The following is a 13,550-nucleotide window of genomic DNA, read 5'->3' on the forward strand; positions in this document are numbered from 1 at the left end:
AGAAATTAATTTGGGCAAATATGTGTCACGTGCACATACAGAATTGTTACATAGTAAGGTGTACCCATAAATGTCTATAATCAGGTGAATTCATTTTGTTAAAATGCAGTGTGAAAAATGAGAAAGTAATAACTGATTGCTCTGTTATCCTTCAAATTAGGTACACAGCCTTCTTAGGCTTTGTCTTATGAGAAAATATAAGATGTGCAGATTTAAATTGAGAAGTGGCTTTGAGTTCTGGACTATTTCAGAAAGAGCTCATGCAATGGTTTTCCCTAGCAACGGTCCAATTTGTGCTGCAGAAGAGGCTCGTATGCTGATAAACTGGTATTGACAAGTGTGATAGATACAGCTCGGTATTTAGTGAGTGCTGGAGAGCAAAGTTGATTGCATTTTACAGTCTGTGTATTTCTCTGTTTATTGCTTGTATTCTGTCATTAAGCAAACAGGTTCTTAATATAGCAAATCTCTCTAATCAGTAAGGCAAGGGAGAAAAGAACCAGAAGCATCATTAATTATGACCATTTGGCTGCAGCCTGGGCAATCTGTTGCTATTGGATTGAGCAACTTCCTCCAGTTTTATTTTCTGGAGGTAGAGCAGAAACTGGCTTTTCTTATACATGGAGGAGAGTAGAGAAATGTTCCATGCCCTGCTGGCTGACAGCTGCCTAAAAACCCAAGATTAAACACTAGTCCTGGGGCAGCAAAAGCCAAGCTGCAAGTGGGTATGCTATTAAGTCTCCAGTTTCGTAAATAGAGCAAGTGTGCAACTCCAAAGCCTGATCCCACCCGAGGCTCTGGGAGAGCCCTCTGTGGCCAGAACGCGTGGGGCACGCGGTGCCTGATGAGTTAGCTTGACAAAGAGTTCTGGACTCTATGTATGTCTGAGCATTCTGTACAGGAAAGCAGTTGGCACCAGGCAGGCTTTCCAAATGCTAATCACAGGGTTAAAAAGCAGGAGAGTCATCGTCTGACTCCAGGTAACAGAGATTAATAGCATCTAATGCATTTATTAACCCTCTAGTGCCAGGGACTGGTGGAGTCTGGCTGCAATTACAGTGACATGGAAATTCTATTACGTGACATGCCTGGACTTGGGGATTACTGCCAGTGACAGTTTTATAAGACTATTGGAGGGATAAGGGTTGTGAAGAGCCTAAAGACCAAGTTCCAGAAAGAGAGAAAAGCTACAGGTTTGTGGATGGGTTTCTCCAGCAGCCTGTTCACTGTCTCAAGATGAAAACCTCGTGGTCCCGTGTTTTGGTGGTTTCCCCCAACTTGGAGGCTTCTCTCATAACCACATAACTATGAATTAGGTGATATGAAACCCTCTTTCATAAAAGAGATTAAATAATTCATTTTTCAACATGCTGGAACTATGGTTAAAATTGACTTTTAGAAAAACTGAAATTCATTCTCTTCTTTTGTATCCCTCTTTAAAAAAAAAAAAGATCATATTTTAAAGCCACAAACTGTACGGTTTGGTGTCTAGATAGATCTAGCTAGTCAAGCTTTATGCTGGGCCCCTGTATATCTTTTTTTCTTTTGACTGCTCCACATGGCATATGGGATCCTAATTCCCAGACCAGGGATAGAACGGAGTCCCCTGCATTGAAAGGCAGACTCTCAACCACTGGACCACCAGGGAAGTCCTCTGTCTTCTTAATAAGCAGGGCTTGGCAGATGGAACTCGTTCCATTACTACACTCCTGCTTTTATCAATTTAGAACTTGGAAATGGTGCTCTCCCAGTTTCTTCTACCTTACCTTATACTTTGCAAGGTCTCAGAAGTTTTTGTTGGTTTGTTTTGTTTTCAGTTTTCCTGGGACTGTCCCAGTTTTCATCAACTGAGTCCATGTTCAAAATATGTAAATTATCTTTGTAATAGTTAAAAGTGGGAGATGCCCTGTAATTGTATCTGTTTGCATTTATCAGACATGACTAGTAAGACAGTGATAGCTGATGTTTTAAAAAGCACTCAGGATTGTTGTCGTTGTTGTTCAGCCGCTAAGTCATGTCCAACTCTGCGGCCCCATGGACTGCAGTAGGCCAGGCTCCTCTGTCCTCCACTGTCCCCCTGAGTTTGCTCAAACTCCTATTTATTGAGGTTGTGATGCTATGTAGCAATCTCATCCTCTGCCACCCCCTTATCCTTGTGCCGTCAATCTTTCCCAGCGTCAGAGTCTTTTCCAATGAGTTGGCTCTTTGCTTCAGGTAGCCAAAGTATTGGAGCTTCAGCATCAGTTCTTCCAATGACTATTCAGGATCAATTGCCTTTAGGATTGACTGGTTTGATCTCCTCGCAGTCCAAGGGACTTTCAAGAGTCTTCTCCAGCACCACAATTTGAAAACATCAATTTTTCAGTGCTCAACCTTCTTTATGGTCCAACTGTCACATTCATACATGACTACTGGAAAAAGCTTTGACTATACGGACCTTTATCAGCAAGGTGATGTCTCTGCTTTTTAATACACTATCTAGATTTGTCATGGCTTTCCTTCCAAGGAGCAAGTGTCTTTTAATTTCATGGCGGAAGTAACAGATTGCTCAGGCTTCTACAAGGGACTTCAAGAGCTGGATTTTCTTAAGTGGGCTCTGGATATGTGTAGGGGGATTTTTGACCCTTGGTGGTCGTAGGAAGGATTCAGAATGAATACAGGACTTATAAGCATGCAAGCTGCTAGGCACGCACAGGTATAAATTCCCAGGCTCTGCCCCTCCATCTGCAGCTTATGAACCCTTAGAGGCATTGGACACCCAGCTGACACCATTGAGTCCAAGCAGCAGACCACTGGCCCTCCAGCCCAGGTTTGGTGTGGGATTTAAAAGATCTCATGTCTGTGTGCAGTCTGATTCGTTTATGCAAGTGTTATCTGCCCTCTGCCTCCTAATCATATCACAGATCTTACTGTGGTTCTCATGAGGTTCTGGGGGAATGCAGGGTCTTCTCTGCCCTGCCTCTGAGGTTGTGAGGGTTTCCGGGATCCCCCAACCTCTCGATGGGAAGCAGTGTCAACTCACTATATAAGCAGAGTATTTAGAAGCCGGCATACATGGACTGCTGAGCTTCTGGAGTGCTGAGTGCTTCTGTGGATTGGTCATGGGTTTGACAGGAGAGAAGGCATTTTCTCAGAGACTGCAGAAGCTTGGTGGCACATGCTTACTTTCCCTCAGCAGTTCATCCAGTTCTGCTCACAGAATAGTTCTTGAAGCCAGATGAGCTTGAAGTTGCTGCCTCTAGCTTTAATGAAGCCATAGGGCTGCAGGGAGACAAGGCCAGAAGTTGACTATTTACTTTAGACAGAGGCCAACAAGAGGCCCGCCTTGCAGGGAAGAAGAGCCCAGAGCCTTCACAGGCTTGGAGTTGGTCTCCATGTATTTTCCTGTGTGATTTGACCAGTCATCCCAACCATTCTCAGACAGAAGGCAACAGCCTGGGAACTTAGACCAGGGCATGTCTACACAGTTGTACAACTGTAATCCTGTACACAGCTGAACTCTCAGTGACTAGTTTAGGACCAAAATTTACCTGTGTCAATGCAGAGTCCATTTAAGAAAATTAGTTAAAGTAGCGACAGGGTTGCAAAGAGTTGGACACGACTGAGCGACTAAGCATAGCACAGCACCAAGACCTTTTAAACTCTGTTGGTGGTGGTAGCCCCTTCACAATCAGGTAATATAGATGGGCGTTTTTTCTAATACATCAGCAGGTTTCTAAAGTGACTTAGAAGTGTAGCCAGTGAGTCTCTCAGACGGTGCAAACAAAGAGAAAAACACTGCAGTCTGTTGCTAATCATATAGAACAAAATAGGAGGGAAGCCCAACCAGCCCTTGGATCTCTTAGTGGGCACTGCAGTCTAGGACACGGAGGTGTAGCTTAACTGTGACAAAAGCACAGAAGCAAATTGAAGGATTAATGTGTCCCAGACAAGTCAGGCTGCCTTCTCTGCACGTTTTAGTGAACTTCTTAGTTATGCAAAGGCCCTGGGCAAGGCTTTATGTCTCTTACAGATTAGGGGCTTCCCAGGTGGCGCTCGTGGTAAAGAACCTGCCTGCCAATGCAGATAGATACTGGAGACATGGGTTTGATTCCTGTGTTGGGAAGATTCCCTGGAGTAGAAATTGACAGCCCACTTCAGTATGCTTGCCTGGAGAACCCCATGGACAGAGAAGCCTGGCCAGCAGGCTACAGTTCATGGTGTTGCAAAGAGTTGGACGTCTTAGTGAACTTCTTACTTATGCAAAGGTATTTAGCAAGGTTTTATGTCTTTTATAGATTACCGCCTAGAAAAGAAAAGACAGAATGTGATGTTTCGGGGCCATTTTGGTGTCTGGCACAATTCCAGCTTTGAGCAGAAATAAAATGTGCAAAGTTCTACATATTATTCTCTATAGGTTACAATGCAGTGGACCAGATTTGCTATTAATATAGATTAAAAGTAGGCTTTTGAGGAAGGCTCCATCCCTCTTCTGATTTGCCCTCTGATCTTCTTATACGTAACATTTAGTGACCTTTGAACAGCCCAGGGGTGCTTCACAGTGTCTTTTTCTTGATGCCTGTTTAAAGGTTTCGATTTCATATTCACAGCTGGCATATGCAAATATAGGTAAAGATTATGATGCCTCCCAAGTAGCATTATGGTCAATAAATTACTCCTTGTGTGAATATAACATGATCTCAGCCTAGCATGTCTTCAACAAGTCGCAAAAGTTGTCTTGCAGTAGGCAGCTTGCCAGTGCATCCCCACAGAGCTGGTTGCCCAGATGCTCCTAGATTCAGGTGTGATGCTTAACCAGGGCCATCCTGTTGGCAAACGAACTCTCTGTCTTTTGCTACCAAAGGGCTCCTAGTTTCAGGGGGAGGGGTATAGGAGGGTTTCTTTGAGTGGATTTGGGAGGCAAGTAAGTAGCACATGAAGAGTCAAGCATGCTAAGATCTCTGGGAGAAACACTGGAAAACAGGAAAGAGCACGATTCCGTTCAGAAGTTTCAGAGACCTGTATTCTAAATATTGACTCTACAACTTAGATCACTCTGTGACCCTGAATAAGTCACTTAACGTCTCTGCTCTCTAATTTGTTTTCCTTTATAAAACAAGAGAGCTGTATTGGGTCAGCAGTTTTTACTATAATTGAGCAATGGAGTTTTTCCTCTAACTCAATTTCTCAGGTGGAAACCCGGTGGAAACTTGTTCCATTTGTGAGAAAATAGGGAGCTTAAAGCCCTCACAGCTCAGGAACTTATAACTGCCCAGGAAGCAGTTTTAAGATGGACAGATCTGGGGTCTGTGATACCCTTCACGATTCTTGGAAGGGACCTGTCAAAGGGTCCTTGCCCTGTGCCTGAGGCCCCCAGCGCTGAGTGGTTTACCCACCAGAAGGCAGGCCCATGAGCCCAGGACCACATCTTTTGTCATATGCCCAACCCTGGAAAATTGTTCAGTAAGTGTTTGTGGACTGGAACAACTAATAAACAAATGAACAAATACACAAGATTCAGGAAAACCTATCTCTATGTTACTGATGAATGAGAATTTTTATTACAACATTTTTACCTAGAAGGCACTTCATAAACATTAACATTCAGAACTATAAATGAGTATAGATTATAAATGACTTTAAAACTTTTTTCTTTTGTAACCTGTGCGGTGGCTTTGAGAGGGGGCAGGTACAAACTGAGGTGTATTTTGTCCAACACACCAAATTTTGAAGACTTAGTGTGAAAGTTTAAAGTATGTAGAAAAGTATCTCATGAATCATCTTATACTGGTTACATGTTGAAAAGGTAATATGTTGAGTTAAAGAAAAGGTCGTTAAAATTTTCTTTATCTGTTATCTCTTTATTTACGGGATTAATAGAAAAGTTTTAATTATATTTGGGCTCATGGTTGTGACTCACATATTTCTAACAATGACACGGCCTTATACTGTTGATCATCAATAACTACTCTTCCAAAATGGTTTAGTCGCTCAGTCGTGTACAACTCTTTGTGACCCCATGGACTGTAGCCTGCCAAGCTCCTCTGTCCATGGGATTTTCCAGGCAAGAATGCTGGAGTGGGTTGCCATTTCCTTCTCCAGCTCTTCCATAGTATGTATGAATAATTGTGTGTTTGTCTTTTCCCAGGCACAGAAGCTGAAATCCAACATATCAGGCAGTACCCACCTCTGTCTTTCTGATGTAAGTTGTTTCTTTCTGAGTCTCCCTGAATCTAGAAACAGAGCCTAGAAACACCCTGGAACAGGGTGTGATGTGAAAGGACTCAAAGACAACAAGGTTTCGGGCCCCCCAAAAATCCGAGTCTCCCTTGGTGTCCCTCTGCCCTTGGAGCCAGGTGCAGATCCTGGTGTACAAAGCAAGCGCCAAGTGTGGGATCCTCATCTCAGAACTGGACCAGCACAGATACCATTGTCCCGGTACCATGAGAACCTCTGTGACCACAGTTACATAAGTTCAACCGCACAGAGAAGATACATAACACCTCTTGCTGCTTACCAGATGTCCCCTAGACTGCTCCTTTGACGTTCACAGTGACCCAGAAGTAGCCAATGCAGGCCACGTTACCCTCCCCAATTTACAGTTATAGCTCATGGTGGCAGGATGTGGTTTTCTGGGATTGAGCAGGTCCTAGGGATGGGGATGAAGGAATCCATCCTGGGGAAGAACAGCTGTGCTGAGAGTCCAGGAGCCTGGGTCCTGGCTGGGACTCTGACTGACAAGCAGGGCAAATCCTCCATCTGTAAAGTCCAGGGTTGAACCAGCCAGCGGAGGAAAAGGCTACTGCCAGGCTCCAATGCGGTTTGTGACTCATCTCTCTGTGAATCCCTACTTGCCTGGGCAGGCTTCCTGAGGTGATTCTTCCTGCCCTCCTTCATGATAGAGAGAGCAAGCATCCCTCCTCAGTCGGTGATACCCAAAGGGAGAATGGTTCTGTGTTGCACAGCTGATGGGTGACCTTAGGAGCAGGGGTAAAAATCTTGGGTTGGCTTTGGTAAACCGTACAGCTAGTTGGGGGCAGGGATCGGAGAGAGAAAGAATGAGGCTAAAATATGCCGTGATAGAACAAACACATGCAGTGGGTGATAATGAAAACATTCTTTCTTACAGCGTGATTATGAAAAGGATGGTCTCGCTGGGGCTTCCAGCCACATAACCACAAAATCAATGGCTGCTCCTCCAAGCTGCGGTCTGAGCCCACTGCTGGCCCTGGTGGTAACTGCCCTGTCCACCCTATTGTCTTTATCTTTGGCCGAAGCATCGTAGCTGCATTTACAGAATCATATGGACCTGTAAAAAGACAAAAACCAAGTTATCTGTTTCCTGTCCTCTTGTATATCCGAAATTCCAGTTTTAGGAGCTCAGTTGAGACACTGCTAAAACAGTTTCATCCTACTGGAACTTTTTTCTTTCTTTCTTTTTTTTTTTTCCTAAGAAAGCTTCTTGTGATCCTTAAGGCTTATATGGGATCCCCCGATACAGTGCTACATTCCACACTCAGAAGGCTTTGGGGCACGTTGGATTGTAAAGGGATGGTTTATTGTTGATGTGGCTGTAAAGTGAACTGGAGCCTTGGCTTTCAAAATCCTGATAAGGTTGATGATTTTTAACAGTTTCACTCTGGTCTCGACTAGCTAGAGAAGGAGTCAGTATTCCTAAAGAATCTTCTATATCTCCTGGAGTAGGTTTGCTTTTTGATGATATGACCATACCACGGCAGTGGTACGTGGAGGCCAAACTTTTTTTTGTCACAAAGCGAAGATTCTCATCAAGACAATCTTGATGGACTTTGTACAAACAAGCTTGTACCAGTGTTCTTTCTATATGTATTAGCGTTTTCCACGCTGATGTTTATGTACAGTAGACAGCTCTGCACTCTCTTACGAAAACAAAAAAACACCTGCCACATCCAATGTAGTGTCTGTCTCCTAGTCAAAATAGAGAATGAGAGTGGGTGTGAGACGTCACAGAACCTTGAGCATTGAGACAGTCTCCCAAGCCTTACTTGAGTGAGAAGCCCTTACACTAACAAGAGGCAAATATAGCTGAAGCATCATTCTAATAATCTTTACATGTATGAGGTTATATGTAGAAAAAAATTTTACTACTAAATGATTTCAACTATTGACTTTCTATATTTTGAAAGTAATGATATTGTCTTCATTTTTTTTTTTACCGGTGGTTTAATACAAAATACATGGAGCTTGTTGTCCTCTCATAAGTAGCATTAGCTCCAGTGTTGACTTCTCGAAGACAGGTCTTCAACAGCAGACTCTGAGGAGCCTCATGCTTTAGCAGAAAGCTCTGCATCACATTACTGTGGATAGGCAGCAGGAAACAGAGCAGCCAAGCATTGTCTTTTATCATTTCTGGAAACACAAGCGTGCATACCTGTGGGAAAACAGGTGGCTACTCGTCAGTGTTCTACAAACTCTACAAATGGCACCATTGCCAGTTGACACAAACCAGGACCTTGGTTTTCATGTTACCTGACAATGGCAGCTTTGACTGGAACAGGAGACAGGACGTGCTGCCCTGTCTTCGGAAGCAGATCCATGCCCAGGATACACAGCTCTTTTCCTAAGGATTGTCTTGACTTGCAACTGTGATGGCTTGGCCGCTCTGTGGATCGGTTAGGTCTGAAGTCATCAGATATCTGCTCGCACTGTGTTCTGTGTCCTCCGTGATAGACTGTGACTGACTCTGTAAAAAAAGAAAAAATGTTTGGGGGATGAAGAGGGTCACGGTCACCATTAGGTCCATGGAGATAAGTTGGCCCAGAGACACAGAACAGGGACTTTGGATATAAGGCATCTGACTTGTTAACTGCACGTCTCTTCCATCATTCTCTTCCTTCAGTGAATAGCCCCGAAAGTGCACTTCTGAAGTCTGGTTGAAATGGTGAGATTTGAAATCTACAAGGATTGAGTGCTAGTAGCCATGTTTCTTTGCAGCTGAACAGAGGCGAGGAAATTCCACCCAATAGAGTGTCTGAAGCGTTGGCTTTCTTCCGACATCAGTAGAGTGGATGGAGGAGGAAGCCCACAGTGCCCATTTCATCCTGATTCCCTTTGCCGACAGATGATTCCCTTTGCCTTGTAAGAATTAATCCAATTACTAGGGTGGGAAATCTGTTAAACCCAAGATGAAGGCATAGTCTTTTAGCTCTGTTGGTGTTTGAAGTACATTTATATCCAAATGTTAATAAACATAAATGTATAATACTAAGTACCGAGTTTTTTCACTTCAAAATGTTTTCAAGGGAAATTCATCAAACAAGTTCGATTAGTGGAAGGTTTCATAAAGACTCGTACTTTGAATAAACACATTAAATGTGTTGAAATACTTGGAATTCCAGTCATCTGTGAAAACATATCTCTTCAGAGCATATTTTGTTTTAATTAAAGTATCTGTGTATCTACATTGGACTAATTGCATAGAGGTCGGATTCTATGTAATCTACTGTAGAAAGCTATTGATTACTTCTGTAATAAACAGCATCTCTAATTAGCTTCAGATGACCAAAGAGGAAATGGAAGTTACCAGAGCTAACAAGGGTAGCCTTCAGTGAAGAATGCGTGGATGTGCAACACATAAATTAAATTGTAAACAGCCTCATCTTTCACCAACATAGATCGCATTTTTCTTCATAGATAGAAGCACATGAGAGTTACCAAATCGTCAGTCTGAAAATAAATTACTGACAAAATAAACAGGGGGAAGGATGTGCCACAACAACTCATTAGAGAGATTCTTATAAAATCATGCCAGGACTTTCCCGGTGGTCCAATAGTTAGGACTCTACATTTCCTTTGCATAGAGTGTGGGTTTGATCCCTGGTCAGGGAACTAAGATCCTACTTGCTTCTCGGTGCGACCAAAACAAGAAAAATCTTGCCAAGCAAGTGTTTATACCATTTGGGGTGATTTCAGTTTAACATGGTGACCTAGAAACACGATCATTTGCCCCAGTACTGGAACAGGCCAAACCTTTTATCTTCTCTGGCTTCCTCTGGCAGCACTAAAAGCAAAAAATGATTCACTACTTCCTGTCCTTTATTGCCCTGCATTGAAGGTGCCACCAAAATCCAAGAACTGTTTGCTGAGGTTTGGGCTTGTTGCAGAAAGCATCTCATAGTTGATTTTGGCAAAACATAAAATAGTAACTTAAGTGCATGGAGACCCATGGCCCCCAAATCAAGTCTAGCCATGCCCCACTCGTTTCAGAGAGGAAAAAAAAAGCAAGATTGCAAAACCAGTTAGAAGCACATACAGTCCACTTGAGAATGTTGAGTATCTTTGACCAAGAGGTGTTGGAGGTGTTGGAGCGTTTAAAATAGAGCACATGAAGGAAGAAGGGCACAATAAAGAGAGGAAATTTAGAATGCCACCCAAATATTTATTTTTCCATATTTGATTTTTTCCAAGGCTCTAGTAGAAAAAGTGTAAGTTGAGAATGACACAGATTATTTTTCATTAAGTATAGCAAACTGTATCCAAAGTGTGATAGGAATGTGGTTTCCATTTAGGAAAAAAAAAAATTTTTTTTTTTTTTAAATTCTTAATCCTGTAGTAAGAAATGTTTTAGAAGCTGTGTCTTCAAGCTTATCAAATATAGGCCACGGCTCCTCAAGAGCTGCTATGGCCTTTGATCTGGTCTATATTAAGATTGTTCCTATCCTGCACATGCTCCAAGGATGGGTTGTCTCCAGCTGTATCCCCATCCCCCACCTGCCCCTTTGTAGTCTAAATCAGACACTCCCAAACACTCCATCTGCTGAGCTAGGGAAGTGGGGGAGCGGAAGCATTTCTGAATCAGTGTTAAGTGCTTGGGAAAAGAGATGTAAGAGCAGTGGGAGTTTATATAATTAGCAAATTCTTTTCTTAGAATCCAGCTAACATGTATTTCTGTTGTTATTATTTACAAAATAGTGGCCTCCAAGGAGCTGTCTTTTGGAAAATAAGTTTTCATTCATGTAGTCAGGCATGCACGACTTACTTAAGTCAATAAACTGTGGGGCCAGAAAATGCCTGTTTAAATGAAAGCACAGTTTCTCATTCTCTTTCAAACTGTTCTTGATCTCTTGGATTCATACACCCCTGATCTTTATTGCTCCTGCTCTTTGATTAAACAAATGAGACCATGTCAGACCCACCATTTCAAGAACAACCCCAAAGCAATGACAACACACAAGAGTGAATTATCAACGGCCCGAACATGATGTTGGCCAAAGGGCCTGTCTGCCCTGAGCTTGGAGAGTTTGAAGAGATGGAGCAAAGATCAAGGTGCCACAAGAGACCACGCGCTATGGTTGAATGGTGCGTGCTATCTGATGCAAATAGGAAGCTTGTCCCAACCAAACAGCCAGAGTTCCCTGAATTAGATACCAGTCCCTTTGTAGAAAGCAAGCCAGAGCTAATATCTCAAGGACAGAGGAAGAAATTCCTTTTTCAAAATTATGAAACAGCTGGGAATTTCATTAGACACCCTTTCCAGCTATGTTTCTCTCTCTTCCCTAAGATAAGCATCTAGTGTGTTTATCTGATACTTCTTGACTTTGACACAGCTTTTATTCTCAAGTAACCATTTGTTTGCAGTCTTGTCTAGGATTTTCAAGACGACTATACCTCTGAACTTCATTCTCATTGCAGAGGCCTTCAATCTGTGGATTTGGCCACTGCCTCCATCCTGGGATGTATTCAGTGAGGCAGCTTATTGCCCAAGGGTCGTTAAGATACCAGCTGATTCCCTTTTTTTGCCTCCTGATTATTGATAACCCCAGTCCCCGCCCTTGTTACTTATTGCCCAAGTAATTAACAGAGTCCCTTCCCATCAGTTCTTCATTGTAATCATTCTAAATTTAGTCCTACCCAAATTAATTCCTGTTCAGTCAGATGCTGGTTTGACACGTAACCCTGGCTTTTTGAAGCCGGAGAAGTCTCTCTGAGGAGCCAGGCGATTTGAAGATGATGCTAATCCCTGAGTAGAAAGTTCATCCAGCCAGGCCTCTCCCGAGCTCCCTCTTCTGAACTCCTATTGTCTTCTCTGCTGCATCCCTTTGTTGCTCCCAGAGCTCTTTGTTGAGCTTCTCCTCCCTCCCGGAGATAGCCCGGGTGGTTCAGCGGGTTGCGCCACCTGCACTTCTGATTGCTCTGAGACCCAGCCCGGAGGGGTGGGGAAAGCACGCAAGCCCTGTTTCAATAAACGGCCTGCAGAGAAGGCAGCCTGCTCACAGCCATGGCGCTCCCAGCCCCCTGAGGGCTCCGGGCTCATTTGACCAGCACAGCTGCGACTTCGGCGATCTGCTGCTGGCAGGTGCCTGCTTCAGCATCTTGTCCCACTGCCACCGGGAGTTTATTTTTGCTCAAGGGCAGCTGCCAAACCCAGCACCAGCATCAATAGAAGGTTTTCTCCGATTTTCTTCTCTTCATCCCAGGCCCGGCTTTCTTACCCATCCCTGTTTTTCGTTTTGCAGAAAATGCCAAGGGATTGGCCAGAGACCATCACCTCCTTCTTTCTAACATTTTTTTCTGCTCACCGTAGCAGCTTCCCTAGCAGAAACTATGACCCATAGCAGGAAGTTAAACACTGCTGGGTAAATGAAAAACTTCAGGACGTCAAAGGGTTTCCTCTGTAATACAGTAGTCAGGACTGGCCCATTTAACGTCCTCTTGCAGCCATGAAGATGCTGCAAGGTATCCTCCTGAAGCTATTGAGGGTGACCAGGGAGAAAGGGTGAAAAAAAGCATTAAAACCAAAGTGACTTTCAATCTGTCTGCTTCATTTTCTGCTGAGAGATGAAAACCTAGCACTTGTCCCCAGGAAGAGCTGAGCGTGATGGGCCAGCGTCACCAGAAAGAACAGGACTCCACATGGGGTGGACTTCGTGGGAAATTAGCCAGTGAGTCTGCTGATGTTTTAACCTTGCCTCAAGTGCAGGATGCTGGCAAGAAAGATGGACCATTCCACCAGTCTTGACCCACCCCAGGGATGCAGCCTCTGCCAGCATCCTGAGAAGTGAACTCAGGTGCTGAACAATTCAGCATGTGTGTGGAACATCTACTGTGCTTGAATGAACCATCATTTGGAGCCAAAGCTGAGTAAATGGAGGATACAAGGCCCTGTGACTGCAGCTTAAGGGAAAAACCATCATTTCCAGATTGGCATAATCTTTCACTCTGATATCTTTTGGAGACTCTAAATTGTCTTTGCAGATAGTCCATAAAGCTGTTTTTCAGACTCAGTCTGTAAGAGGTAAGTCCCTTTCCACATGCCTACAACCCACCCAGCCCACCCATCATGAATAAGGCAGATATATCCACTCTCAGCCTGCACCCAAAAGGCCACATGGAAAATCCAATGGGGTCACCCCTCTGAGCCTCCAGGGGCTGTGAGCACGGCCAAGTCCACAGGCCAGTGGAAGTCCCAGCTGCCAGGCATCAACCATGGTGCTGGTGGGAAAGGGAGACCCCAGAACTGTCCGCCAAGCACGGATCTTAGAACTAGCCAAGAATAGAATGAGAAATCGGAACACCCAGTGGATGCCCCGGGT

The 13,550-nt window shown here is 43.9% G+C and overlaps 1 protein-coding gene across 5 annotated transcripts in view; it reads left to right on the forward strand.

Annotated features, from left to right (window-relative positions):
* Window positions 1-9,226, forward strand: part of GFRA1 (GDNF family receptor alpha 1) — a 224,351-nt gene extending 215,125 nt beyond the window's left edge. For all 5 annotated transcript variants that reach the window (XM_043476412.1, XM_043476408.1, XM_043476413.1 and 2 more), the window contains 2 exons: window positions 6,128-6,181; window positions 7,109-9,226. In XM_043476412.1, the coding sequence (XP_043332347.1) occupies window positions 6,128-6,181; window positions 7,109-7,264 (210 nt within the window). In that variant the 3' untranslated portion in view covers window positions 7,265-9,226. The remainder of the gene's footprint in view (window positions 1-6,127; window positions 6,182-7,108) is intronic.
* Window positions 9,227-13,550: the final 4,324 nt, after the last annotated feature.

The sequence above is a fragment of the Cervus canadensis genome, chromosome 8 (assembly GCF_019320065.1).
Source record: "Cervus canadensis isolate Bull #8, Minnesota chromosome 8, ASM1932006v1, whole genome shotgun sequence".
Taxonomy (NCBI): Eukaryota; Metazoa; Chordata; class Mammalia; order Artiodactyla; family Cervidae; genus Cervus; species Cervus canadensis.